The sequence below is a fragment of the Gobio gobio genome, assembly GCF_949357685.1.
Source record: "Gobio gobio genome assembly, chromosome: 13".
In the NCBI taxonomy this organism is placed as follows: domain Eukaryota; kingdom Metazoa; phylum Chordata; class Actinopteri; order Cypriniformes; family Gobionidae; genus Gobio; species Gobio gobio.
In genome coordinates this window covers 12,870,967-12,898,195 of record NC_137106.1, presented here as the reverse complement: position 1 = coordinate 12,898,195, position 27,229 = coordinate 12,870,967, and the positions used below count along the sequence as shown (strand labels likewise).

At 38.6% G+C, this 27,229-nt stretch overlaps 1 protein-coding gene across 4 annotated transcripts; it reads left to right on the top strand.

Annotated features, from left to right (window-relative positions):
- Positions 1 to 1,496: 1,496 nt before the first annotated feature.
- LOC307136074 (uncharacterized protein) lies at positions 1,497 to 26,429 on the top strand. 4 transcript variants are annotated; one of them, XM_079832828.1, is made up of 20 exons: positions 1,497 to 1,573; positions 1,818 to 1,945; positions 2,028 to 2,117; positions 2,209 to 2,352; positions 4,091 to 4,213; positions 7,253 to 7,331; positions 7,435 to 7,624; positions 10,046 to 10,189; positions 10,294 to 10,484; positions 11,216 to 11,342; positions 11,424 to 11,529; positions 11,636 to 11,759; positions 13,004 to 13,160; positions 13,243 to 13,525; positions 13,611 to 13,671; positions 17,369 to 17,484; positions 18,044 to 18,219; positions 22,791 to 23,286; positions 23,947 to 24,050; positions 24,858 to 26,429. In XM_079832828.1, the coding sequence occupies exons 2-20, from the start codon at positions 1,852 to 1,854 to the stop codon at positions 24,981 to 24,983; spliced, it is 2,931 nt and encodes a 976-aa protein (XP_079688954.1). In that variant the 5' UTR covers positions 1,497 to 1,573; positions 1,818 to 1,851; the 3' UTR covers positions 24,984 to 26,429. The 4 variants fall into 4 exon arrangements, with proteins under 4 accessions (XP_079688954.1, XP_079688953.1, XP_079688956.1 ...); XM_079832827.1 differs by having other exon boundaries at positions 1,499 to 1,573; positions 23,935 to 24,050; XM_079832830.1 differs by lacking the exon at positions 22,791 to 23,286 and having other exon boundaries at positions 1,499 to 1,573; positions 24,858 to 26,025.
- Positions 26,430 to 27,229: the final 800 nt, after the last annotated feature.

Here is a 27,229-nt window from a genome sequence, read left to right as displayed (position 1 = left end):
GGAAATTAATGAGAACGCAAACCATGAAATAGGTTTTGAAATAGTTTCTGGTCAACTGTTAGTGGTATTATAACAAAGTGGAAGCAATTGGGAACAACAGCAACTCAGCCACGAAGTGGTAGGCCACTTAAAATCACAGAGCGGGGTCAGCGCATGCTGAGGCGTACAATGCGCAGAAGTCGCCAACTTTCTGCAGAGTCAATGGCTACAAACCTCCAAAACGTTGTGTGGGCTTCAGATTGGCTCACGAACAGTGCATAGAGAGCTTCATGGAATGGGTTTCCATGGCTGGGCAGCTTCATCCAAGCCTTACATCACCAAGTGCAATGCAAAGCATCAGATGCAGTGGTGTAACGCACGCCACCACTGGACTCTACAGCAGTGGAGACGTGTTCTCTGGAGTGATGAACCACGCTTCTCTGTCTGGCAATCCGATTGACGAGTCTGGGTTTGGCGGTGGCCAGGAGAACGGTACTTGCCTGACTGCATTGTGCCAAGTGAAAAGTTTGGTGGAGGGGGGATTATGGTGTGGGGTTGTTTTTCAGGGGTTTTGCTTGGTACCTTAGTTCCAGTGAAAGGAACTCTTAATGCGTTATCATACCAAGACATTTAGGACGAAACACTTTGGGGATGGCCCCTTCCTGTTCCAACATGACTGCGCACCAGTGCACAAAGCAAGGTCCATAAAGACATGGATGAGTGAGTTTGCTGTGGAGGAACGTGACTGGCCTGCAGTCCTGACCTCAACCCGATAGAACACCTTTGGGAGGAATCAGAGCGGAGACTGCGAGCCAGGCCTTCTCGTCCAACATCAGTGCCTGACCTCACAAATACTTCTAGAAGAATGGTCAAAAATTCCCATAAACACACTCCTAAACCTTGCAGAAAGCCAGAAGAGTTGAAGCTGTTATAGCTGCAAAGGGTGGGCCAACTCCACATTAAACCCTACGGATTAAGCATGGGATGTCATTAAAGTTCATGTGCATGTAAAGGCAGGCGTCCCAAAACTTTAGGCAATATAGTGTGTATATATATGTGCACAAAATCCATATTTATTATAATTAATTAATTAATTAATCAAATAAATAAATATTTTTTCTTCACAGAAAGTCCCTTTCTTTAAAATAAAAATGTAAGAAAATTATTGTAAAATAAACCAATGAATAAACAAACAATATTAGCTTAATAATATTGCTATAGTGACAAATAAATAAATGTTTTATTTTAAATTTTAAAAAAAAATCCTGAAAAATGCAGAAAATTATTGTAAAATGAACAATTGAATAAACAAACAAACTAAAAAAAATATTTTTATAACTTAGAATATATTATTTTATAAATTAAAATTCCCATTCAGAATTTGCTTTCTTGTACACAATGGGCATTGTATGGCCGACTCCTGTTTTATGCATATTTGATGTAATACCACATGCACTGACAGCCAATGAAATCCAAAGGATTATTCAGGCCTAAAGGGGATTGAGTCAGGGGAAAGCACATGGAAACTAGTCAGCAGATCTGAACGCAGGACACTCATATGACCATTGGATACTGGATGAAAGTGCTTTATCTGGTGAGTACTGGTTACTACCATGTTTATGAGTATTGGTATTGACCAAAGCATGGACAGTTTTATCACTTACTGTGTAGATGAATAACTGTACAAATACACAAGCTTTTATACTGACTATTTAGCTTTTGAATATGCACAAGTTAAAATAGCACAAAGGATTGTTGTATTAATATTTTTCTCCTTTCTATGAATATGAACCAAGGTTGAACTTTTAATATCAAGATTGCATACTTGATATCTTTAGGGTTTCCGTGTGGAACTCTTAATGGAAGAACAGGATGATGGTAAACACAGAGGTCTTGTGGAATAAAGCTTTAACAGACAACAATATCAAAGGCCTCATCGGCTGCTTACGGGGCCTTTGTGTTGAAGGTAGGACTTCAGTGAATTATATTGTCCAATATGGATCAAAATGATGAGACACATAAATTGTTTGATGTATTGTTTCCTATAGGTGAAGGGGATACGAGTGAATGCTTGGCCAGGTTTAACTGCTGGCTTCGGAGTTCATCAGAGCTGGCCAAAAAGGAGCTGTTAATGCTCTGTGAGTAGGTGAAATCTTATTAAACATTGAGGTTTACCGTTTTTGTTTAGGGTGTTCAGATAAACCTCACTTGACTCTTCTCTGGTTGCAGGTTTCAGTCGATGTAAAGGCTTGTGGATGTTTTTAGATGAAAACTCTGTCGCGCTAGTCCACAAACTGGTCCTCAAGTTGAAGAACCTACTTTCTCTGGTCCACCTAGTAAAGAAACAAAGTGACCCTCTGCACTCCAAACAAGGTCAGTCTTGGAGTCTCTGTTCAGTTTATTTAACATATCACATGCAACGTCACCAGTATAATATACACCGCTCAAAAGTTTGGGGTCAGTAATATTTTGTATCTTTATGAACGAAGTCTCTTGTGCTCACCAAGGCTGCAATTTGATCAAATACAGTAAAAACAATTATGAAGTAATTTTGCAATATAAAAACCATGTCTGCCCCACTTTATATAAGAGGGCATTAACCACTATGTACTTACATCAAAAAACAAGTACAATGTACTTATTGTGTTCATATTGTATTGCACAACATTTTTGCTGGTATTGAGCTGGGAAGGTTAGGGACAGGTGTGGTGGTATGGGTAAGTTTAAGGGTTGGTTAAGGTTTAAGAGATGGGTAAACAGTGTAATTACAAATGTAACTACAGAAATTAATTACAGATGTAATTACATTAAGGTATTTTTTATTATTACATTTATGTACACAATAAGTGCATTGTATCAAATTATTAATTTAAATGTAAGTACCTTCTCGGGGTTTTCGGGGTGTTTTCTGACCCCAAAGGACGTTTGCTCAAATACATTTTTTTCACCTTTGTCCAAATGGCATGAGACTTTGTACGGTTATCAACACTCTCTAGATCTACAAATAAAAAAATGTATTGGATTGATATCTGTTTTTATGTTCGTGTGACAAAAAAAAAGTCACACTCAGGGCTTAGAAAATTGACAAAATTCATCCTCAAAAACAGAAACAACACAGAACATGCACACAGAAATGAAGTGGCACACTTCCAACAATGCATAAAACATCCACAATGCTAAATGATCATGCTCACGCACACACACGCACACACACACACACACACACACACACACACACACACACACACACACACACACACACACACACACACACACACACACACACACACACACACACACACACACACACACACACAGGAATACATTTGTTATTGCTGTTCAGTTCGTTGCATTTTGATGTTCATGTTGTGTATTTTTTACTCAATATTTAATATAACTGTTCATTGCTCTGCAGCCATTTACTGGTATTTTTATTTTAAAACTGTATTTTCCAAAAGATGGGCAAAAATCTTACACTAAACCATGTCAAATGATCCTTGTTATCCTCACGAATTAAAGTTAGAAATTTGGGTCTTTTATAAAGTGCATTTTACATAAAAAACGGATTTTGTGTGAAAATCCATTAAAAATATATATTTTAATTTATTTATATAAATTAAAAAATTATTATAAATACTCAAAAAACTGCACAGATGTTGAGTAAAAACATGAATAAACAGAGTAAAATTACATTTGTTCTAAAAAAAAAAAACCCAATTGTTTTGTTACAAAATTACATTTTGTTGCCTGGGGTCTGTGGAGACCCCAAATACCCTGAGTGTAATTCCCAAACGAAGGGTTAAGGCCAGGGAATATACGTATATACGTATATATACATATACATATGAAACCATGATAATTTTCTCTTTTTTTTTCATTATTAATTTTGCGTTTTATCTACTGCAAAACAACAGAAATGCATGTAGAGACCAAAATATGTTTTAATTTCAACAATGTTCAGGGAAAAATAATTTGAATAAATACAAGGGTGTCGATATGTTTGTAAGCAACAGTACAGTATGATACCTTGTTGGGATATGAAGTGCTTTAACAAACTGGTTTACATTTTCATTTTTGTTCACGGTGTCCCATGTGGGGTGTTGTACATCAGGAAGCAGGGCTTCATATATATGGGGTTGTTGGAGACAAGACCATCATGCCATGAGGCAACACATCCTGCTGGGCAGCCTGGTGCAGTGGTGGAGCATCACAGGACTTCTGCCCAAGTACCCAGGTGATACTCTGGATAGCGGACTTGTTTATTTAAACAAAATTTGCGTCTTTAAACTTGTCTTTACTGTCACTAAAAGATTCCTAATTTAGATTGGGAGGTCTCCTACAATATGTTTACATGCATCCAAGATCAAAAAACACTTACATTTTCTCATAATATACATTGCAGCACAATCTGTTTTCTCACAGTGTCTAAACAGTTTGATAAAGGATTCAGTCTCTATAAACCTCTCTTTTCCGAGAACCTACTCTGCTCTGATTGGTCAGATTGTCTGTTGGTTGATTGGTCTACCACTTACAGCACGTATTGGAAACTAAATGCCAATTATCATATCTGAATTTCAGTTCCGAGGGCTTTCTCAGCATTTGAAAACAGTGATTGGAACAGTACCGATGGCGCCGGTTTTACAGTATCAATTCGAGTCCTCATGCAAAGTGGATTGTCTTTCACATCAAAGAAAACTGAATCTTCTCTACATGTCGACAAAACAAACTAAACTCTAACTCAAACTAAACAAAATAGACATTGTTCGCAGGCAGCCAATGAAGAACATAGAATGACCACGCCCGCATTGATCGCATGAGAACGGCTTCGCTCCAGAATGAGCTCTCATGTTACATGAAATAGAAACATTATGAATGAAACTTACATGACACTTGCTATCAACATTCTAATGAAGAGAATGCGGTTAAATAATGCAGTTGTCAGTACACGTCAGGGTTTTTTTTTTTTTTTTTTCGATATTTTTGCCTCCCCTCATGTGCACAGATACTTTTCATACATGAGACGCGCTTTCAAACCCTGACACGCAAGTGGTTGCCGTGGTAGCGAACAACAATACCGTAACGTGCTGGCCATATATAGTCTAACTTTTATTTGAGGAAATCTGTTTATAATAGGCTATTAGGTTTGAACTTATTGGTCCTGCACTGCTTATTGATGAAGTTCATTTGAATGAAAATACATCACATGTATCTGATCTATTTTTAGAGGCATTCAGTATAAGGATTTGACTGTTCATAGATTAGGTCATTCTCTCTTGCGCTGTTGCTTCGCTAGCATCGTCGGCATCGGGAGTTAACGCAGTTTGAGCCAGCGGCTGGAATTGATAAGGCTCTGGCCCTGTGTCTACAGACAATTTACCCTCCTCCACTTCAGGTGAAGGTGGGGGAGAAAAGTACTCTACTTCGAATGGCCGCTCTGTTGCAGAGCTACTGGCGTCACTCCAGTCATTCTGCATCTTTGCGAGTCAGACAGCTGTCAATCAATCAGTCACTGTAGGTTTCAGGTGCACGCCCACCCGCTCAGCCCCGCCCTCGGTCCGTCCCCTCTGTCTCCGCTGGGTTCTGCCCACTTTTCCAGCATTTTCAAAAATTGCCAGTTGGTGGACTTAGGCTCTGAGCTGGGGTTGAGTTACCCTTTAAAGGCATAGTTCACCCAAAAATGACAATTCTGTCATCATCTTATCTTGTTCCAAACCTGTATGAGTTTCAAAAAAAGAGAAACCGGAAGAATGTTGGTAACCAGTAGGGTTGGGTACGTTCACATTTTAACCGGTATCGGTATTGTGTTTTTTTTCCCGGTACTTTAGGGATGTTTACATCAATAACTGTAAAAAACCTGTAAGTCGTTTATAGAAGTGTTATTGACATTATGCGAGAGCTGCCCTGGTTGCTGCCATTGTCTGTGGTGTTTGTATACTGTAATATTTACTAGTAAATAGTAGGCTAGGTACTTAATTTAATTCATAAAAACAACCATATTATTTTGTTTTCTTTTTAATTTCATTTCTATGAAGAGATTTCCCACAAATGATGTGTTGTGTATTTTCTGGTAATCAAATGAAGACAAAAGACATTAATTTAATTTATCTTTTAATTTAATTAAACTAATTTAATTAAATTAATTTAATTAAACAAGTGCTGTACAACTGAGCATTATACAGTTAAAATTTAAATATGAAGAACATTTTTTATTTATTACTTAACAATAAATTATCAAAACATTATTTTTTATTACATTAGTGTTAGTTTTATTATTACACTGAGACACATCTAAATTATACTGTATAACAGTAATGTATTTATCAAGTTAGCCGAACATTTATTTTGACAGGTTGCCATGAAGACCTTTTGAGTTTCTGTGTTTATGACATGATGGTAGTTTTTCTCTAATGAAACGGTAAAAAGTGAGTGAGTGAGCGAGCGGGCGAGCGGGGGCGCGCGTGTGCGTGTGGACTGGTAATCCTTAAGTTATGGGGACAAAATGTCCCCACAAAGATGGCAATATCCGAAATCCTCGTCCTTGTGGGGACATTTTTGGTGATGTTTTTTCAAAAAAATGCTGAATGTTTTCTGTGATGGGTAGGTTTAGGGGCAGGGGCAGTGTAGGGGGATAGAAAATACGGTTTATACAGTATAAAAACCATTATGCCTATGGAAAGTCCCCATAAAACATGAAAACCCAACATGTGTGCGTGTGTGTGTGTGTGTGTGTGTGTGTGTGTGTGTGTGTGTGTGTGTGTGTGTGTGTGTGTGTGTGTGTGTGTGTGAGAGGTAAGCCGCGCGTCTACGGCATTCATTCGCACAGAGACACACAGGATTCGTATTGAAATAGTCTTTTTGCGGTTTAATATTCACAGACACTAGTCTATATCACCAGATGCGTTCTCAGGTACTGAAATTTGGTACCGATCGGTACTCAGTAGTACTGACGTAATTCGTTAGGTGCCCTTAAAAGTACAGAGTTCGGTACCCAACCCTAGTAACCAGACAGTTGACGGAAAGGAAAAAATACTATGGAAGTCAATGGCTACCATCAACTGTCCGGTTACAAACATTCTTCTCGTTTCTCTTTTTTTGTGTTAAACAAAAGAAAAAACCTCATACAGGTTTGGAACAACTTGAGGGTGAGTAAATGATGACAGAATTTTCATTTTTGGGTGAACTATCCCTTTAAATTATATTATATTATAGACTTTTAAAAAGTTTTTCAGCTATTTCAGACATTTTTTGTTTTGTTTGCTTTGTCTTTTTTTAGAAGCCCATGAGTTGAAGAAGATATCTCAGGTGTGGTGTGAGATGGACCAGAAACACAGGAGAACATGTCTGGAGTTGAGGTAACTTTTCCACTCTGACAAAAATCATGGTTATTAAGCATTTCAAAGTAATTCATTCATTATTAAATAATAACCAATATTCCCATGCTCTGCCTCTCATCAGCAGTTATGCTGAGGATAAGAACCGGTGGAGTTCTCTCATTCAGGGTATGGTAGCTCATATGGACAAACAACACGGGCCTATATGGGATTCAGAAGACTGTGCCCATCAAACGTACCCACCACCATCTCTAGAAGCTTTACTAAAGCTAGTGCTGCTGCCTAACATTGACATGGTGTCTGTCCAAGCCATTGTATCCTGCTTGTTTTTATTTAAATATTTTGCTGGTTTTGTTTACATGTTTAAATTTTATGTTAGACATTATTTAGAATTATCCATGTTATCCATAATAAAGGTTATATATAGTTTTTCCATTTTTAGTTTATAACTGTTTACTGTCCATACTTATCCTATAATAGAATTTATATACTTTTATATAGATTATAGGATTTCATATTCATATAAAAAAAAGAATGCTTTTATTCAGCAGGGCTGCATTAAAGTGATCAAAAGTGACAGTAAAGACATTTTTAATGTTACAAAAAATATATATATTTCAGATAAATGCTGTTCTTTTGAACTTTCTATTAATCAAAGAATAAATGTAGAATGGTTTCAACTATTAAGCAGCACGACTGTTTGATAAAACCTTGATAAATAAATAAATATTTCTTGAGGCGCTAAAAGATCATGTGACACTGAAGACTATGTAGTAATGATGCTGAAAATTCAGTTTTACCATCACAGGAAAAAACATCTTATAACATAAAAATAGTCACACAAAAAAAACCCCACCTAATTACTTCTTGTGGCCTGCGTATTCACAACGAATACAAATAGCGATGCAGATTAAGACTAGGCGATTTCCTAGGCAGATATTGACTTGGGACTATATTATGGGGAAGCACAGGCGAAGCACTGCTACTTGGGCGCAGAGATATCACACAACACATGAAATCCCACAACTTCCGTCAATATACCGGCATGCAACGTGACAAAAAACAGGAAGTAATTAGGTGGTTTTTTTTTTTTTGATCACTTTTACTCTGGACATGCTAGCTGGCAACATAGGATTCCATTCATTATGCTAAGCTAAGCTAGCGGCGACCCTGCCAAACTTAAACAATGCATGCACTGAGACAAAAATGCATTTGCCCACATATCTAAATGTAGGAAAGATGTTGAATAAGCCCTATTCCTAAAAACGGTGGAGTGTTCCTTTTAAGAATATTTTTTTTATACAGGAAACCCTCTCATTTACATTTACATTTATTTGGTACATTACTATAATATTAGAGGTTAAAATTAACAACAGCTATTATATGCAACTGCTATTTATTTTTGGATATGATAAGTACACTCAAATAAAAATGGAAATGTTTGTATGTCTTTTCGTGGTTGTAACACTGATTGAGCGATTACATGAGGTATGATTCATTTCAGTAAGTTGTACTGCATCTGTCATACCTTGACAAAGGTTACTAGCTGAAATGTTGGTAAATAAATAGCCTATGCTAAGAGAGTGTGCAGATGTTCTCCTTTAATTTTCCCTCAAGTTTTTCCCTGCTTTGCCTTACTTGTACTGCATCTTTTAACATACCTTATGATGTTCATTCATGTTTTTCGTGCTTGTATTAAAGCCGAAGAAAAGACTGTCACGTCACATTTAAGGGCATCAAAAAGCCATTTATTGATTCAATTTCATGATAAAATGGACAGAATTTGAAAGCTGAAGTAACATAAAAAGCGATATTAGATGGGAGGTGCTACAAAAAATAAAAAACCATCGACCTGGCAACCCTGAACGACGGGCAATTCATAGGGTTAAATAGAGCCTGCTTTTACTTCGCAATTTTTTAACTGTTCATGCGTTATTGTCGCTTTAAATTGGCCCTAAATTCAACACAAGAGATTTTCTTTACACACAGTATTAGTTGCAGTCTGAACACATTTTTCCGCCCCACTTTTGATTGATAGGATACAAACGGTCCTAATCATCGACTGATTTTAAACAATACCGATTATCGGTGCATCTCTAAAAAATAGAAAAGTTATTTTAAATTATAATAATATTTCTCAACATTACTGTTTTAGTGTATTTTTGATCAAATAAATGCAGCTTTGGTGAGCCTAAAGGGGGTGATAACGGGGCAACTTTTTTGAGCAATGTTGGCGGGCAATGTTGCAGAGCGATGTTGCTTGGGCACTTTCCCATTGAAAAAGGCCAACAAATTTCTATCTGGATACTTTAGATCGGTCGTGGGCCCTGTGTCTCACCTGTTGACAAAAAGTTGCCCCATGTATCATCACCTTTAGAGACTATATTATATTGGAAACACTGTTTTAATGGTCCCCTTTAGACATTCTGTTGACTATAAGTAACGTTGCACTTACATGTCAACTAACTCTTATTAGAGTATTAGACTGTCTGCTTAATATGTGCTAACCCTTTATTGTGATGATCCCCTAGAAGACATTCTACTGAGTAACTTATTCTACTAACCCTAACCCTTTCCCTAAGCCAACAGTCTACTTATAGTAATAGGAGTTATCTGACATGTTGGTGCAACATTACTTGTAGTCAGCAGAATGTCTAAACGGGACCATCAAAATAAAGTGCAACCTATTATTCACATGTTCTCACTTTTGGTTGCTCTCTTTAATAAGGCTCCAGATAATGTACTTTGTCCTGGACGTGTCTAACCTTCTACAATGTAAGGATGATCTCCTGAAGTCATTCTGCCATGTTTTCAGCATCCCATCTGCATTTTCCCAACAGATTGTTGGATTTTGGCTTCTAGATCGCGGATCAGTAACAGTGAGACGTTTTTTAATGTTATGAAAAATTGTCCTGGTACCATGGGTCTAAACTCCCTTGTTTGCCCATTGAGCTCTGAACATATGGTACTTTTCTTATTGCAGTATTCAATGGATGTCTTATTGAGCCCAAGAGCTTGTCCTCCAACACTGTCACGGCATCACTGTGCTGTTCTGAGGACCTTACTGAGGACAGGAGAGAATCAAGCGGCACTGAAGTATCTATACAGCATCACTCCAGCCATGGAGAACATTCATGACATCAAACTCTGTTTGGATGTATTAATACAGAACAGGTAAATCATAATGATTCTTATTAATCTAAGTTAATCGAAGTTAAAATCATCCTATATTATGGTGAGCGTGATTTCGCCAAGTACAACATCTTTGTTGATCCTGGAACAATATTCCAATCAACCAATCAGATTTGAGAGCAAATTAGCATTAAAGCGCAATTCCAAAAAAGCTACTAAACATTCCTCACTATTAAATATTCCACGGTCAACTGTTAGTGGTATTATAACAAAGTGGAATTAATTGGGAACAACAGTAACTCAGTCACAAAATGGTATAAGCCACGTAAAATCACAGAGCGGGGTCAGCGCATGCTGAGGCGCACAGCGTGCAGAAGTCGGCAACTTTCTGCTGAAAGGGAAACTCCAACAAATGCATGCCTTTTAGCACTAATTCTTCACTGCATGTATTTATTAAATCCTGACAGTAGTTCTCTAATGCCAAAAGAGGGTTTGTGCTGGTGCAAGCTGTTAGTAAATCTAGCCCTAAGTTATAGGCTTACAACAAGGGTTAGGTTCTACATCGGTGTTATTCACCTATCATTTCCCTCTGATTTTAGGGATAAGTTATGGGTAAGGTTAGGTTTTTAGGGGTAGGAATACATTTTCAGACAGGAATGTTGTTCTAGGACAGGAAAATATGCTGATCCAGGAACACGTCTTACTTGGCAAAATCACAATGACCCCTATTTTGCATAAACAGTTTTTAATTATAGGTTATGGTTATTTTTCAGATGTATCTCTGCAGCCTGGGCTCTGCTCAGAGGACTTCAAACTGAAGATGTTCAGTTGTTCAAACACTTCATTCATGGCTGTGAGAATCGTGGGATTTGTAGAAATACGTTGGCCACGCTATGCGAGGTGAGACGCTGTGATAATTTTCTCCCTGGGACATTTGGTAAACAAATCCGTTCTTTGACAACCATCTCATTTTCATGGCAGGGTATGGCTCATGTCCATTTGACGGAAAGCCGAAATATGCAGTCTGATGAAGCACAAATACACAATCAAGAAACAATAGGTCAACGTCCAGTAAGAACTGAACCAGGTAAACTATGCTAATTATTAATCTCAAATATACCGTAAGATGTTAGATTTAGTCCTCGTACTGTATTCTGTGTAAATGATGTGGTTTGACTGTGGGTGATATAAAGGACAAGCTCCTCGTCCACTGTCTGCATGGCTGTACCAAATGGATGACCCACCGACCCCTGGAGATTTTGTCAGGATACTCAGGCAATCTATTTCTGAAATATGTCCACTGCCAAAGAAAAGAAGGTAAGTTCAACTCATTAATTTAGTTTCTTTTTGGCACTGGCTTTTTTGAGTTTTAGGGGCTGTTTACAAGACACCGTTCTCAACTAAAAACGTACAACTTTTTATGCGTTTTGGTCGTTTATTTACACGACAATAGCGTTTTGGGGGCCTGAAAATGCTAATTTTGGAAAACAGGTTTCAAAGCGCAAGTTTTTGAAGATGAGACCGTTATCGTCTCCATGTAAACTACAAAAACTTGAATTCGTGAGGGTGACGTCATACACATGCGTATTACATGTTCAGTCTATAGACGAGTAGTGTTTCTTTACAAAGTGATATCGCCAACCTCTGGCCTGACATGAATAACAGCATTTTAGTCGTTTTTGCGGATCCGTGTGAACAGGGATCGTTTTGACAAAGTTATTGTCTGTATGCGAAAAACACAAAGGAAAAATATTTCCATTTTAAGTACATTGTTATTGTGTAAACGTAGCCTTACTTCCACATGTTGAGAGAACTTTGACAATTGAAATACATTGGACAAATACACGGTAAATTAAGTTTAGTTTACTAAAAAGCAGAGCTGAATTTTCAGCAGGCAATACTTCAGTCTCATGATCCTTCAGAAACGTATTATTATCAATGTTGAAAACAGTTGCGCTGCTGTGATACTTTTTTCAGGATTCTTTGATGAATAGAAAGTAAAAAAAACAGCATTTATTTGAAATAGATTTTTTTTGTTACAATGTAGTTCTTTAAAAAAATTGTTCTGACCCCGAACTGTTCAATAGTACAGTACCTGTCAAAATTATTATTTTTTAAAATCTCTTATGCTCACCAAGGCTACATTTATTCCGTAAACAATACAGTTAAACAGTACAATTTTGAAATATTATTACAATTTCAAATAATTGTTTTCTATTTTAATTTAAAAAGGGAATTTATTCCGTGATGACAGAATGATATAGATATTAGAATGATTTCTGAAGGATCATGTGACACTGAAGACTAATGAAGAGTAATGATGCTGAAAATTCAGCCTTGCCATCACAGGAATAAATTACATTATAACAGTTCTTTTCAGTTGTAATAGTATTATAATAGTATTTTGCAATATTACTGTTTTTACTGTATTTTTGTATTTAAATGCAGCCTTGCTGCGGATAAAACTTATTTCAAAAACATAAAAAAAAACTTTTGCCATGGTACTGTAGTATGTAAAAAATGTTTCTAATAAAGAGTTAACACAATTACCTGCTTTTTAGTGTGGTGCTGCTGCCAAAGTACTTGGAGAATAGTGTGAACAGCCCAGAACAGGCTCTCTCATCTCAGGCCTTGTGTCATGCCGCTAATACATCAGTGGACATTTACCATGAGTTCAAGAAAGGAGCAGTTGAGGAAGACCTGCCTCTGCAGACAGAGGTGCACTCATACAACCACATTCATTTACAATGAATACATGCAACCATCAACCTAGTAATAATTTTCCCATTCATCCATACAGGAGATGTTTGATACATTACCAGTGATCTCCTCTTCCTCCGCATCTCCTGTCAGCATGGAGTCTGTAGGCTTCATTACGCCCGCCAGCTCTTCACCATCAGCTCTCTGCTCTGAAGCCCCATCTGCACAGGACCTCATCGTCCTAACGCAGAACGCTTCCACCGTGCCTGAAGATGAGGACAAAACTCCCGCAGACATGAGTCCTGGTTGTCCTGATCTAACTCTCACACTAGAGGGCGCCACTGAGGCGCTATCCATCAACAGCCTGAGCAGGGGAAGCTTCGGTGAGAATGTTTTTCTTAAATAAATGTTTCCATTATAATATAATCAACATTAATAACAACTTTTTTATTTTAAATTAATTTATAGAAACATTTTTATCTAGTGTGGTACCTGGAGACATCTCAAACTCTACACATGTAGAGAGAAGGTGAGCAATCATTTATCTTGCATCGAATCCTCTTAAAGTTTTTAGAGAACCTGAGAAGATGGGTTTACAAACAAATAAGAACATCAGCTTTTATGAAATGCTCCTCAGTGGCTTGATGGCACATGAAAGTGAACATCACAGTTGTAATAGGCCTACATTCGTTTTTCATTACAGTTAGTATGTATAATGGTCATAAAATGATATAGCCAAAAGTATTGGGACACCCCTACAAATTATTGAATTCAGGTGTTCCAATCAATTCCATGGCCACAGTTGTATAAAATAAAGCACCTAGGGATTCAGACGCTTCTACAAAAGAATGGGTCGCTCTCAGGAACTCAGTGAATTCAAGTGTGGTACTGTGATAGGTTGCCACCTGTGCAATAAGTCCATTTGTGAAATTTCCTCACAACTATATATTCCACAGTCAACTGTTAGTCCTATTATAACAAAGTGGAAGCAATTGGGAACAAAGGCAACTCAGCCACGAAGTGGGCCAAGTAAAATCACTGAGCAGGGTCAGCGCATGCTGAGGCGCACAGTGCGCAGAAGTCACCAACTTTCTGCTGGGTCAAAAACTACAGACCTCCAAACTTCATGTGGCCTTCAGATTAGCTCAACAACAGTGCGTAGAGAGCTTCATGGAATGGGTTTCCATGACCGGGCAGCTCCAAGCCTTACAAGTGCAGAGCAAATTATCAGATGCAGTGGTGTAACGCACGCCGTTCTCTGGAGTGACGAATCACGCTTCTCTGTCTGGCAATCTGATGGACGAGTCTGGGTTTTATCGGTTGCCAGGAGAACAGTACTTGCCTGACTGCATTGTGCCAAGTGTAAAGTTTGGTGGAGGGGGGATTATGGTGTGGGGCTTGGCCCCTTTGTTCAAGTGAAAGGAACTCTTAATGCTTCAGCATACCAAGACATTTTGGACAATTTCATGCTCCCAATTTTGCGGGAACTGTTTGGGGATGGCTCCTCCCTGTTCCAACATGACTGCGCACCAGAGCACAAAGCAAGGTCCATAAAGACATGGATGAGAGAGTTTGGTGTGGAGGAACTTGACTAGCCTGACCTCAACCCGATAGAACACCTTTGGGATGAATTAGAGCGGAGACTGCGAGCCAGGCCTTCTCGCCCAACATCAGTGCCTGATCTCATAAATGCGCTTCTAGAAGAATGGTCAAAAATTCCCATGAACACACTCCTAAACTTTGTGGAAAGTCTTCCCAGAAAAGTTGAAGCTCTTATGGGCCATAGGGTGGGCCAACTCCACATTAAACCCTACGGATTAAGAATGGGAAGTGCATGTAATGGCAGGCGTCCCATAACCTTTGGCAATATAGTGTAGCTGTGTTCGAAATTAGTCCCTATACCCTCATTCACTATTCCCTACATTACCCCACTAATATAGTCCACTTGAAGGAGTGAGTGAAAACGAGTGTTGTAATTCAGATACTGAGTGCGCCAGATGGGCTGCCGCTTTTGCATCGTTTGAGCTTGCTTTGCTTTTTTAAAAATCATTTGAACTTTAGCAAACTGGCAGCTCTAGTAGTACTGAAAAGATTTATCTTGAACTCTACCATGGAAACTAACATGTATAAACCTTTATTAAACTATTTGATAATCAATTAAAAAGTCATTTATACCTGTATGATATTACGCTGTACCCACTTTGGAACAGCGGTTTGGAAAATGGATAGATGGATGGCTCTTCTGGCAAGATGTGGGAATTCATTCTGCATTCCAGCTCAGTGCATTGTGAGTATTCTCTAGCCGTTGTATGTAGCCGAAACGGTATCTAACGCTGCGTTACGTGGGGAAGGCTGCGTTACGTTTTTTTTAAATGTCAATGGAGGAGTGGCTTTACTACGCGGAATATACTGCTTTTGTGAGGAAATGGCTTATCATTTAATGAATCGACAGTCCAATGGCTAACCTTCAACATGTTTGCTCTTAAACATTCTTTTTGGATTAATCTTTTTACACCGAAAACATTTTTTGTTTTTCAAGAGAAGTCATGGACAATTGTGCTACAGGTATAATTCAGTTTACAAATCTAAACGAAATTAATTGACGCCAAGGCTGTAATGTACGGTGGCCCAGTAGTGGTCAACACAACGAAATTTAAAAAGCATACATAAGTTCACAACACAACGAAATAAATCCACAACACAACGAAATCCAGCCACAACACAACGAAAAATCCACAACACAACGAAATAAATCCACAACACAACGAAATCCAGCCACAACACAACGAAAAATCCACAACACAACGAAATAAATCCACAACACAACGAAATCCAGCCACAACACAACGAAAAATCCACAACACAACGAAATCAAGCCACAACACAACGAAAAATCCACAACACAACGAAATCAAGCCACAACACTACGAAAAATCCACAACACAACGAAATAGCCACAACACAACGGAAATGCTCCCGACCACTAGGGGACTCTCGGAGTGCGGTAAAGTTCGTTTTCCTTGCATTTTTCTATAGATTCGCCAATCTTACAAATATTTAAACACTACGATCAGTTTTAAGTGTGCAGTTGTATATCGACATGAAATATCAATTCAAAATCACATTTGTATGAATAACTTTTTTTTATTTTCAAATTCCAATGTTGTGTTGTGCATTATTAAGACAATACAATCAAGCTGGAATTTTAACATGTCTGTTTTTAAATGTTAAAAGCTATTTTAATTCATACAAATTATGCGTTTCAACCAATTGGTGGAATTGGCAGACGTTCCCTTAGCGCCGTGGTATCGGGTCAAAGCATTCTCGAGCATAAATATGCAGCTATAATGCATGTAGGTGATTTTAAATTAATATTTCATATCCATAAACAATGGTTAGCCTACATACTGTTAAAACGAATTGTGGTATTGATTTCTTTGTAAGATTGCCGATTCTATAGAACAGTGGCAACTTTACCGCGCTCCGAGTGCCCCCGAGTGGTCGGGAGCATTTCCGTTGTGTTGTGGCTTGATTTCGTTGTGTTGTGGCTTTTTCGTTGTGTTGTGGCTTGTTTCCGTTGTGTTGTGGCTTGTTTCCATTGTGTTGTGGTTTGATTAATTTGTGTTGTGGCTTTTTTGTTGTGTTGTGGCTTGTTTTCGTTGTGTTGTGAACTTATGTTTGCTTTTTATATTCTGTTGTGTTGTGCACTACTGGGCCACCGTAGTAATGTGATTGGTTATCAAGGAACAAGTTATCCAGCTGTTATGCTTTCTCCAATAGTAGAGCAACGGACCCTTGTGTCTCCCAATAATAAGACAATTTCTGGTTTTAAACTTATTGCTGTGCATTATGGGATTGAATGAGTGCACTATGATAACATCCACTATGGTTTCTGACACCACTACAAATGGCTGTACCCTCAAATAGTGCCCTATGTAAGGATTTAGGGGGCGATTTCAGACACAGCCCATCTCTTTTCTTCTGATTTACTGGCGTGAGGGCGTGACAACCTGTTACTCACATGAGATCACATCAATAGAAAGACTATCGCAACTTCTGTGTCATGCTGACTTGAAATAATTGTGTCATTCTGTTATGTTTATGGTTTTTCACACTGCAGGAATTGTACTTCAGATCATTTTGGGATGATTTTCTCAGTTGGATATGTTTTAAACATTTTAGACAGAAATGATTCCACATTGATGATGATGTGCTTGCTGTTTTAGGCTCCTGAGCACACTTAACCTCCACCCTAACTGCTCCAGTAATGAGGACAATCAGTCAGTGTGCTCAATTCCCGAGATCCCGACGGAGAGTCATAACCTTTTATCACCCAATCATGGTGAGTCAATAACATTTATGACTGGTAGTTTTTTTTAATCAATTGAATTTTTCCTCGTAATTTAGAATCTAGTTAAAGGGCAAGACTCATCCCACAGGACAGATTCATCACAGAAGAGATCGTTTTTAATATCTCAATTAATAATCTCACTCCTAGACAGCAGTATTAAATGAAGAGCAAGTGCCTTTTGAGACTTTTGCTTGTGTTTTGCAGAATTTTTCTCTTGAGATCTTAACCATGTCACACACTCAGATATATGAAAATGAGGTCTATAGCTATGCTATACAGTTTTATTTTATTTTGTTGTTATATATATTTTTTTATATTTAGTTATTTTATTCTTCCATGCAAAAAATAGCTATTTTTGTTTTATTTATTGTGTTTTTTTGGGTGAAATATCTTAGACAAATGAAATATATTAGTACTTGATACTTCTGAAACATATACAGTAACTGAGCCACTGTATGAAAGAACAACAGCAATACAGTTGTTCACTAGGGTTGCTTGTAAAGTGCCTCAGTGAGTATGTGGGATGACACGTATCACTCGTTTTTCACAGAGAAGTTCACTTACCACAAAACTGTGGATGATGCCGTTAGCATCAAGCCCAAGAATCTGACTGAAGAGTGGATTATTTCACCAAGAGAGCCAAAAACAGAGTATGATCATCTGCAGGATTCTGATAGGGTTGAGGCGTCAGGCACATCCAGCTTTCTGGAGCTGAAGCCCTTAGGGGTGAGTGACATGTTAATGACTATATTGCAGATTTGATCAACTCACATGTGTAAAATACATACAGTATGTATGCATTGATAGCATTCTTAAAAAAATATTCTACAATATAGTATTCAAAATAATTTGACCATGTAATGTAACATCAATAAATGGGATTTGGAACAGGTTCATAAATATGTTTTTATTTGATTGATTGATAGTATTTTTTTAAATATTCTAAAATATATTATTAAAATATTCTAAAAGAATTGTATTCATAAAAATCTGACCATATTTTTCAGCATCAATAAATGTGGTTTGGATCTCATTCGTCTGTTCGTTCATTCATTCATGAACATTTATGAACACCAGCTTTCCTGAAATGCTCTATTTTATTTATTTATTTATTTATTTGTTGATTGATATATTTGGCAATGTGATAATATTATTAAAATATTTTTAAAAAATTTTACTATGTATTGCAACATCAATTAATGTTATTTTGAACAGGTTCATAAATATTTATGAATGAATGAATTTATTGATTTATTATTAGTAATTCATTATATTAATATTATTTGTTCATTCATGTGTTTATTAATATTATTAAAATATTATAAAATTGGCCGTGTATTGCAGCATCAATAAATGTAATTTGGTAAAAATTAAAGTTTGTTTATGTTATAGTAATTTGTTAGTTTGTTTAATATGAACATCAGCTTTGGTAGTGTTCTTTAAATATTCTGAAAAATATTATTTGTAAAATAATTGTAACTTACAACAAATTGTAACCCTAGGTCGTAGGTCAATGATCGACTTCGTGGTCGTTTCATCTGACCTGCGGCCGTATGTCTTGGACACTCGGGTGAAGAGAGGGGCGGAGCTGTCAACTGATCACCACCTGGTGGTGAGTTGGATCCGATGGCGGGGGAGGAAGCTGGATAGACTCGGTAGACCCAAACGTACTGTGAGGGTCTTCTGGGAACGTTTGGCCGAGTCTCCTGTCAGAGAGATCTTCAACTCCTGCCTCCGGCAGAGCTTCGACCAGATCCCGAGGGAGGCTGGAGATATTGAGTCCGAGTGGACCATGTTCTCCACCTCCATTGTCAAAGCGGCTGCTCGGAGCTGTGGACGCAAGGTCTCCGGTGCCTGTCGAGGCGGCAATCCCCGAACCCGGTGGTGGACACCGGAAGTAAGGGATGCCGTCAAGCTGAAGAAGGAGTCCTATCGGGCCTGGCTGGCTTGTGGGACTCCTTAGGCAGCTGACAGGTACCGGCAGGCTAAACGGACTGCAGCCCGGGTAGTCGTGGAGGCAAAAACTCGGGCCTGGGAGGAGTTCGGTGAGGCCATGGAAAAGGACTATCGGCTGGCCTCGAAGAGATTCTGGCAAACCGTCCGGCGCCTCAGGAGGGGGAAGCAGTGCCCTACCAACGCTGTTTACAGTGGCGATGGGCGGCTGTTGACCTCAACTGGGGATGTTGTCGGACGGTGGAAGGAATACTTCGAGGATCTCCTCAATCCCGCCGTCACGTCTTCCATTGAGGAAGCAGAGGCTGGGGGCTCAGAGGAGGACTTGTCCATCACCCAAGCTGAAGTCATCGAGGTGGTCAAGAAACTCCTCGGTGGCAAGGCACCGGGGGTGGATGAGATCCGCCCTGAGTACCTCAAGTCTCTGGATGTTGTGGGGCTGTCTTGGCTGACGCGCCTCTGCAGCATCGCGTGGCGGTCGGGGACAGTGCCTCTGGGATGGCAGACCGGGGTGGTGGTTCCTCTTTTTAAAAAGGGGGACCGGAGGGTGTGTTCCAACTATAGGGGGATCACACTTCTCAGCCTCCCCGGGAAAGTCTATGCCAGGGTACTGGAGAGGAGAATTCGGCCGATAGTGGAACCTCGGATTCAGGAGGAACAGTGTGGTTTTCGTCCTGGTCGTGGAACACTGGACCAGCTCTATACCCTCTACAGGGTGCTGGAGGGTTCATGGGAGTTTGCCCAACCAGTCCACATTTGTTTTGTGGATTTGGAGAAGGCATTCGACTGTGTCCCTCGCGGCGTCCTGTGGAGGGTGCTTGGGGAATATGGGGTCCGGGGTCCTTTGCTGAGGGCTGTCCGGTCCCTGTATGACCGAAGCAGGAGTTTGGTCCGCATTGCCGGCAGTAAGTCAGACTTGTTCCCGGTGCATGTTGGACTCCGGCAGGGCTGCCCTTTGTCGCCGGTTCTGTTCATAATTTTGATGGACAGAATTTCTAGGCGCAGCCAAGGGCCGGAGGGTGTCAGGTTTGGGGACCACACGGTTTCGTCTCTGCTCTTTGCGGATGACGTTGTCGTGTTGGCCTCTTCTAACCAGGACCTTCAGCATGCACTGGGACGGTTTGCAGCCGAGTGTGAAGCGGCTGGGATGGGGATCAGCACCTCCAAATCCGAGGCCGTGGTCCTCAGTCGGAAAAGGGTGGCTTGCCCACTTCAGGTTGGTGGAGAGTTCCTGCCCCAAGTGGAGGAGTTCAAGTATCTAGCAGAGGTGGACATAGTACACAACTCCATTACTCGAGTGAAAGTAAAAGTACTACTGGTCAAATATTACTCTGTTACAAGTGAAAGTTGTTAAAAACTATTTTTACTTAAGTAAAAGTACAGAAGTACTTGCTTTTAAAAGTACTTAAGTATCAAAAGTAAATGTCCTTTTTTATGTCAATGCATTATTTTATTATTGTTGCATTATTGTATAATTGCATGCTATGCCAGTTAGTGATGCTCCATACGACTACCTTGAACTAATTTAAATACTTAAAAATTACAAAGCTTTTTACAAAGCTGCTGTCACTTTAAGTCAGAATGCACAAATCCTACACAACGATACACATCCAAAATTCCCCCAACTGTTTACGTTCACTTAAGACATAATCAACTTTGTTTACGTGAATACTTTCCAAAATGAAAATTTTGACATTTTGTGTGTATTGGTCTAAGTGCGAAAACCCCCCACAAAAGAAAGCTCTATTCAGTACTCGTGCTCTGGCATCTCAGAGGCACAAAAGCCAGACTGAACTGAGCTCTTTCATCAGGCTTTTTCAGATTCATCCATACGTCTATGCTTCTCTTTCTCCCAGACATTTACATTTTGCAAAAAAAAAAAAAAAAAAAAACTTTTAAAGAAGAAAAAAAATCATCCACTGACTTGCAAAGCTGCTACAGAAACGACTTTCGACTTCGAGGACCTTGATAGAAATGTAGTGGAGTAAAAAGTACGGTATTTGTCTTTCAAATGTAGTGAAGTTAAAGTAAAAGTTTCCCTAAAAAATAATACTTCAGTAAAGTACAGATACTCAAAAAGTGTACTTAAGTACAGTACTCAAGTAAATGTACTTCGTTACTGTCCACCTCTGGTATCTAGGGGTCTTGTTCACGAGTGAGGGGAGGATGGAACGGGAGATTAACAGACGGATCGGTGCAGCTTCTGCAGTAATGCGGTCGATGTACCGGTCTGTCGTGGTGAAGAAAGAGCTAAGCCGTAAGGCGAAGCTCTCGATTTACCGGTCAATCTACGTTCCTACTCTCACCTATGGTCATGAGCTTTGGGTCATGACCGAAAGGACAAGATCCCGGATACAGGCGGCCGAAATGAGCTTTCTCCGCAGGGTGGCAGGGCGCTCCCTTAGAGATAGGGTGAGAAGCTCAGTCACTCGGGAGGAACTCGGAGTAGAGCCGCTGCTCCTCCACATCGAGAGGGGACAGCTGAGGTGGCTCGGGCATCTGTTCCGGATGCCTCCTGAACGCCTTCCCGGGAAGGTGTTTCGGGCATGTCGAACCGGGAGGAGGCCCCGGGGAAGACCAAGGACACGCTGGAGGGACTATGTCTCCCGGCTGGCCTTGGAACGCCTCGGTGTCCCCCCGGAAGAGCTGGAGGAAGTGTCTAGGGAGAGGGAAGTCTGGGCATCTCTGCTTAGACTGCTGCCCCCGCGACCCGGCCCCGGATAAGCGGAAGAAGATGGATGGATGGATGGATTTGTAGCATCAATAAATGTGGTTAGGTTAAATCCAGATTAGGTTAACTAAAAACCAATTTTTTTAAATAAATAAATAAATAAATAAATAAATAAATAAATAAATTCATTCATTCATTCATTCATTCATTCATTCATTCATTCATTCATTCATTCATTCATTCATTCATTCATTCATTCATTCATTCATTCATTCATTCATTCATTCATTCATTCATTCATTCATTCATTCATTCATTCATTCATGCAATATGAGCCGTATTTATACACTATTTATTTATTTATTAATTTTTTTGATTCTTTGACAAAATTCTTAAAATATGAAAATATTCTTGAAAAGTAGTATTTATAAAAATCTGACCAGAATTGTGCAACCAATAAATGTGATTTGGATCAGATTCAGTACATACATACATTTATTATTTTATTATTATTTATTTAGACAATTTATTTTAAATAACAAAAAAAAAAAAGATTTTAATTAAAATTATATATTATTTAGTTTGTTTAATATGAACATTAGCTTTGGTAGTGTTCTTAAAATATTCTAAAAAACAAAATGAACAAATCTTTGACTGTTGGTGTTGTGTCAAGCGGGCGCTGTCTCTCGCACGGCTGGAGGAATGCCAGGAAGGCTTCTATCGTGACTCTGAGGATGCCGTAGACCAGCCAGAAATCCTCACTTCCTGTGCCTTCACGGAGACCACGCACGACCTCCTGGCTCATCTCCAACAGACTGACCTCTTAGCAGATGATCGAGAACCCTACCAGGCCTGTTCCTCAAGTGCCCTTAAAGGCTCCATCATGGATATGGACCTCAGCCTCATCCGTCTCTCCAAAAGATCCTGTCAACTCCAGAATCCTATTGGCTCCCACTCCAGCCTTGTCCCCAACCCGCAGCTCAGTCTCTCTCAGCAGTCCTCCAGTGAGTCAAGGGTCTCCAGCACAAAAGAGGCTGTGTGTTTCCGGACCACCTCAGACCGGGTGGGTCACTGTAAGCTGGGCGGCTGGTGGAAACAGGCGCTGGAAACTCGACGGGCTTCGACCGGGCTGCTTCCTGCCTTTGAGCAGGTTTCACCTGTCACACGAGGTATAACGGGTACTGTGGCCCAAAAAGATTAAAACTTGTGACATTTACTTTGAAGAATGATAGCACACAATTAGGTTATTATAACTAAAACCATAAAAAAACTTTCATCACTTGTAATAAAATGAATGTTAAAGGTATAGTTCACCCAAAAATGAAAATTCTGTGTTAATTTTTTCACCCTCAAGTTGTTCCAAAGCTGTATGAATTTCTTTCTTCTGCTAAACACAAAAGAAGATATTTTGAAGAATGTTAGAAACCAAACAGTTGATGGACCTCATTGACTTCCATAGTATTTTTTTTCCTTTTTTCCCCGTTTAGTTAACCACATTCTTCAAAATATCTTCTTTCTTTTTGCCAGCAGGCTCTCCTCTGTTCGGCCTTTTTTTTTAAACGGGTGATTCCCGTTTGAGATTTAGTGCCCATGTTGTGCCACGACCATAAACATCCACAACCATAAAACATCCCGCCAGCTCTAAAATATTAACAATTATATAGGCTTACCATAGTGAATCAGAAACATGTTTTGGAAGGATTGATGATGTATTGATGTTGTTTATTTTAAACAAAAAAAGTTGCATAGTGTACCTATAAATTGACCATTTTATTTTTAACCTTGTCCTTGATTTTCTCTATAACCAATCTTCTTAGTCTCCTCTGCAGAAAAGCGGGCATCTCCTGACCCGCGACGTCCGTCACCTCATGGGCTCGGAAGCTTCTTAGACTTTCCATCCAATCCACAAGTGGAAAAACGAGAGGTCAAACAGGTATGGTTTACCTCTGATTTGTGTAAGAGGCATTGATATTGAATGTACAGAAATAGCCTAGAATAGTCTTCTGACCACATAGTGGCAGTATTGCATCAGTAACGTGAGCTGATTTTTGCATTGCAGCTGCGCATTGCATAATAATTTAATTTCAACATAATCACTTGATTACTAAAAGCCAGTCGTTAATTAGACTGCTAAAAATGGACACATGGCGGCTTTGCATGTAAATTGATAGTCTAGATTGTTTGCTGCTGTACGAACAGTGAAACTCTCTTTGTGAGAGTTTCACTAATCAGTCTCACAATCATCTGCTTAATTGGTGATAATGCATAATTAATATACTTGCCCTTTGGAATGTTTATTTCAGGCCCTGTGATGTATTATTCTATGTATTTTGGCCCCAAAGGAGCTTTTTTTATTCAATATGACTTGTCCGTATCCCAGTTACAATGATTCCATCATTAATCGTGGCCAAGTAAAGCACCTGTATTTGATTTATTCATGGACTGTGATGATTGTTCTTCTAGGAACTGTTAACAGTTATGGCAAAAAAATTTATCACTTTTTTTTTTTCTTTCAACTGGATTATTTCCTGTTGTGACAAATGAGAATGCCGAAAAACCTCTCTCAGGAACATTTGTAACACAAATGTATCACCGATTACTGCATTGATTCATGGCACCGGGATATTGGCTCTCTCACCCCATCCACATACATTCAGAGGAAATGATGAAACACTGTTGATTTGAAAAACAGCTCAATAATTATTATTATTATTATTATTTTATTTTTTTGTGCTTGCAGGTAGTCAAAGGTGAATTAACAGGCCGCAGAGGATCTTTTAAAGTGACCATTAATCAGATGGATCACGGATCAACTTCACATCGAGGCCGTCGAGGAAAGACAAGTAAACGAATCAAACGAGCTTAAAAGAAATTCTGAATATGAATATGTAAAGAAACTGTTTGAATATTTTAAAGACAATGGGTGTTGTAACATGGCGAGTTGTAACACCACCAGTTTAAACAATTAGAAATTAGTTACAGGGATGAAATCATTACCATGGAATAATATTTTCTTTGTTGTTGCAATACAGACATCCACATCATCTTTAAAATGTTACAAAATGACTGTCTGTGCATTTTTAATGATGAATCTTTTATTCAGTAAAATGAGAGAATGTTTTTAAGGCACAGTTTTATGCAAAAGTATTTAGACACCTAAAGAATTCATGTGTTTTGCTAATGCTATTTGTACACTGTAAACATCATATTAGTAAGTCTTGGCAATTATCACAATAATTTAAGCAATTTCAACATTCTTAATAAATATAAGTTATATGAGATTCAATCAAAATTTAAGTTGAAATTACTTGTACAACCAAGTTGGTTATACTTAAAACATTAGGTTCATTTTTTTACTCTGTAAAAACGCTATGTAATATGGTTTATTATTGTCCTGTCTAAGTGATAACACAGTATTGTTTATGTAATGATGCTCCTACTGTACAGGCCGTGATAACGCTTTCACTGCGCTTTACAGAAGGCGTCTTTGTAACCAACCGTTTCAAATTTGCACTCATTGCTTCAATGGACTTCCTGGCACTGGTTGTTACTCAAAGGTAAATGGACCCACATACTGTAATTTCCTCTGCTTGTTGCCGTTCTGCAAGAATGGTTTCTTGGCTGCTCTGCGCCTCACAAAAGCACTTGGTAGAAAACAGCTGAAGCGTGTACAGTATGTGGTGCCGAGTGACTCTCAAATGCTGAGCAAGCAGCTCACTGGATTTCCTTCTGCGCCTCAAGAAAGCTTTATGTGTGTACTGTTATGCAGTGCATTTTTATGTCTTGGATAAAATATTAACTAAAAAGTAAATTTTTAAAGATCGAAATCATATTTTTTCTTATATCACAATATAACAATTAAATTAACATTCATTTCACAGCTTCGGGTTGCCATTTTGCAAAATTCTAATAACAAAAAAAAGAAAATAGTTTATTTAGAGACATAAAAAAATAAATAAGGAGTTTTCCTTGAATCTCCTGTCTATATCGTCCTGATGAGAGTTTGAGTGGACAAAGATTAGTTGAGTCTTGGGGTCAGAAAGCCTAAACAAAAAATCATATTCAGATGTCAGACACAACTGGAACTTTAAACCAGACTGGGTTCTATGGTCAGATGAAACAAACAAAAAAAGAGCTTTTTGGCAGCAAATCCACTAGATGTGTTTGGTGCAAACAGGGATAAAATGTACCCCATGCCCACGTTTAAATATACTGCTGGATCTTTAAAACAGTGGGTCTATTTTTTTGCTGGAGGTCCTGGACATCTTGATCACACACTGTACATGGCATCATGGATTCTAGCAAATACCAACAGATTAAAAAAAAAAAAAAAAACAACTGACTGCTTCTGCTAGAAATCTTATAATGTGGGGTTGGATCTTCCGTCAGGACAATGATCCCAAAATTGCCATTAATTGTCGCGAATGTGTATTAGAGAAAAAAGATATTTCTTAAAGAGATTTTCACCCCATTTTCAATTCTCTTACTTCAATGAAAGGTTAGATTTTGTGATATATATATATATATATATATATATATATATATATATATATATATATATATATATATATATATATATATATATATATATAAAGATCAAACAGATTAACAATGCACATTTATTTTAATAGGCTTCTTTGTTTGTATTTACCAATATTCAATAATTCAAGCAATAATTCTGACCATGACTGTATATTCACTTACAACACTGTTTTATTAATTAATATTAATTAACTAATACACTCTTAAAAAAAAGGTTCTATATGGCACCAAAAATAGTTCTTGGCTCGTAATTATAGGGGAACCTTTTTTAGTGCTATATAGCACCAATTTTGGTGCTTCGGTGGTTCTTCAGCGGTTCTTTGACTAAGGTGCTATATAGTAGCCTGACGTCGTCATACTCAATTCTAGTCAGAATATGAGTCTGAGACCGCTCCGTTGGGCTGTGATTATGGGGCGTGTTTCAACCGAACCAGGAAAGACCTCAATTGGATAGACCTACAACCAATCAGAGCAACGGAGCGACGCATAACGTTAGTTGTCAAATGTCAACAGAACTCAACTGCACTGTGTTGCCATGTCCGCGGGTTGAAGCGACCCCAATTATGTGAT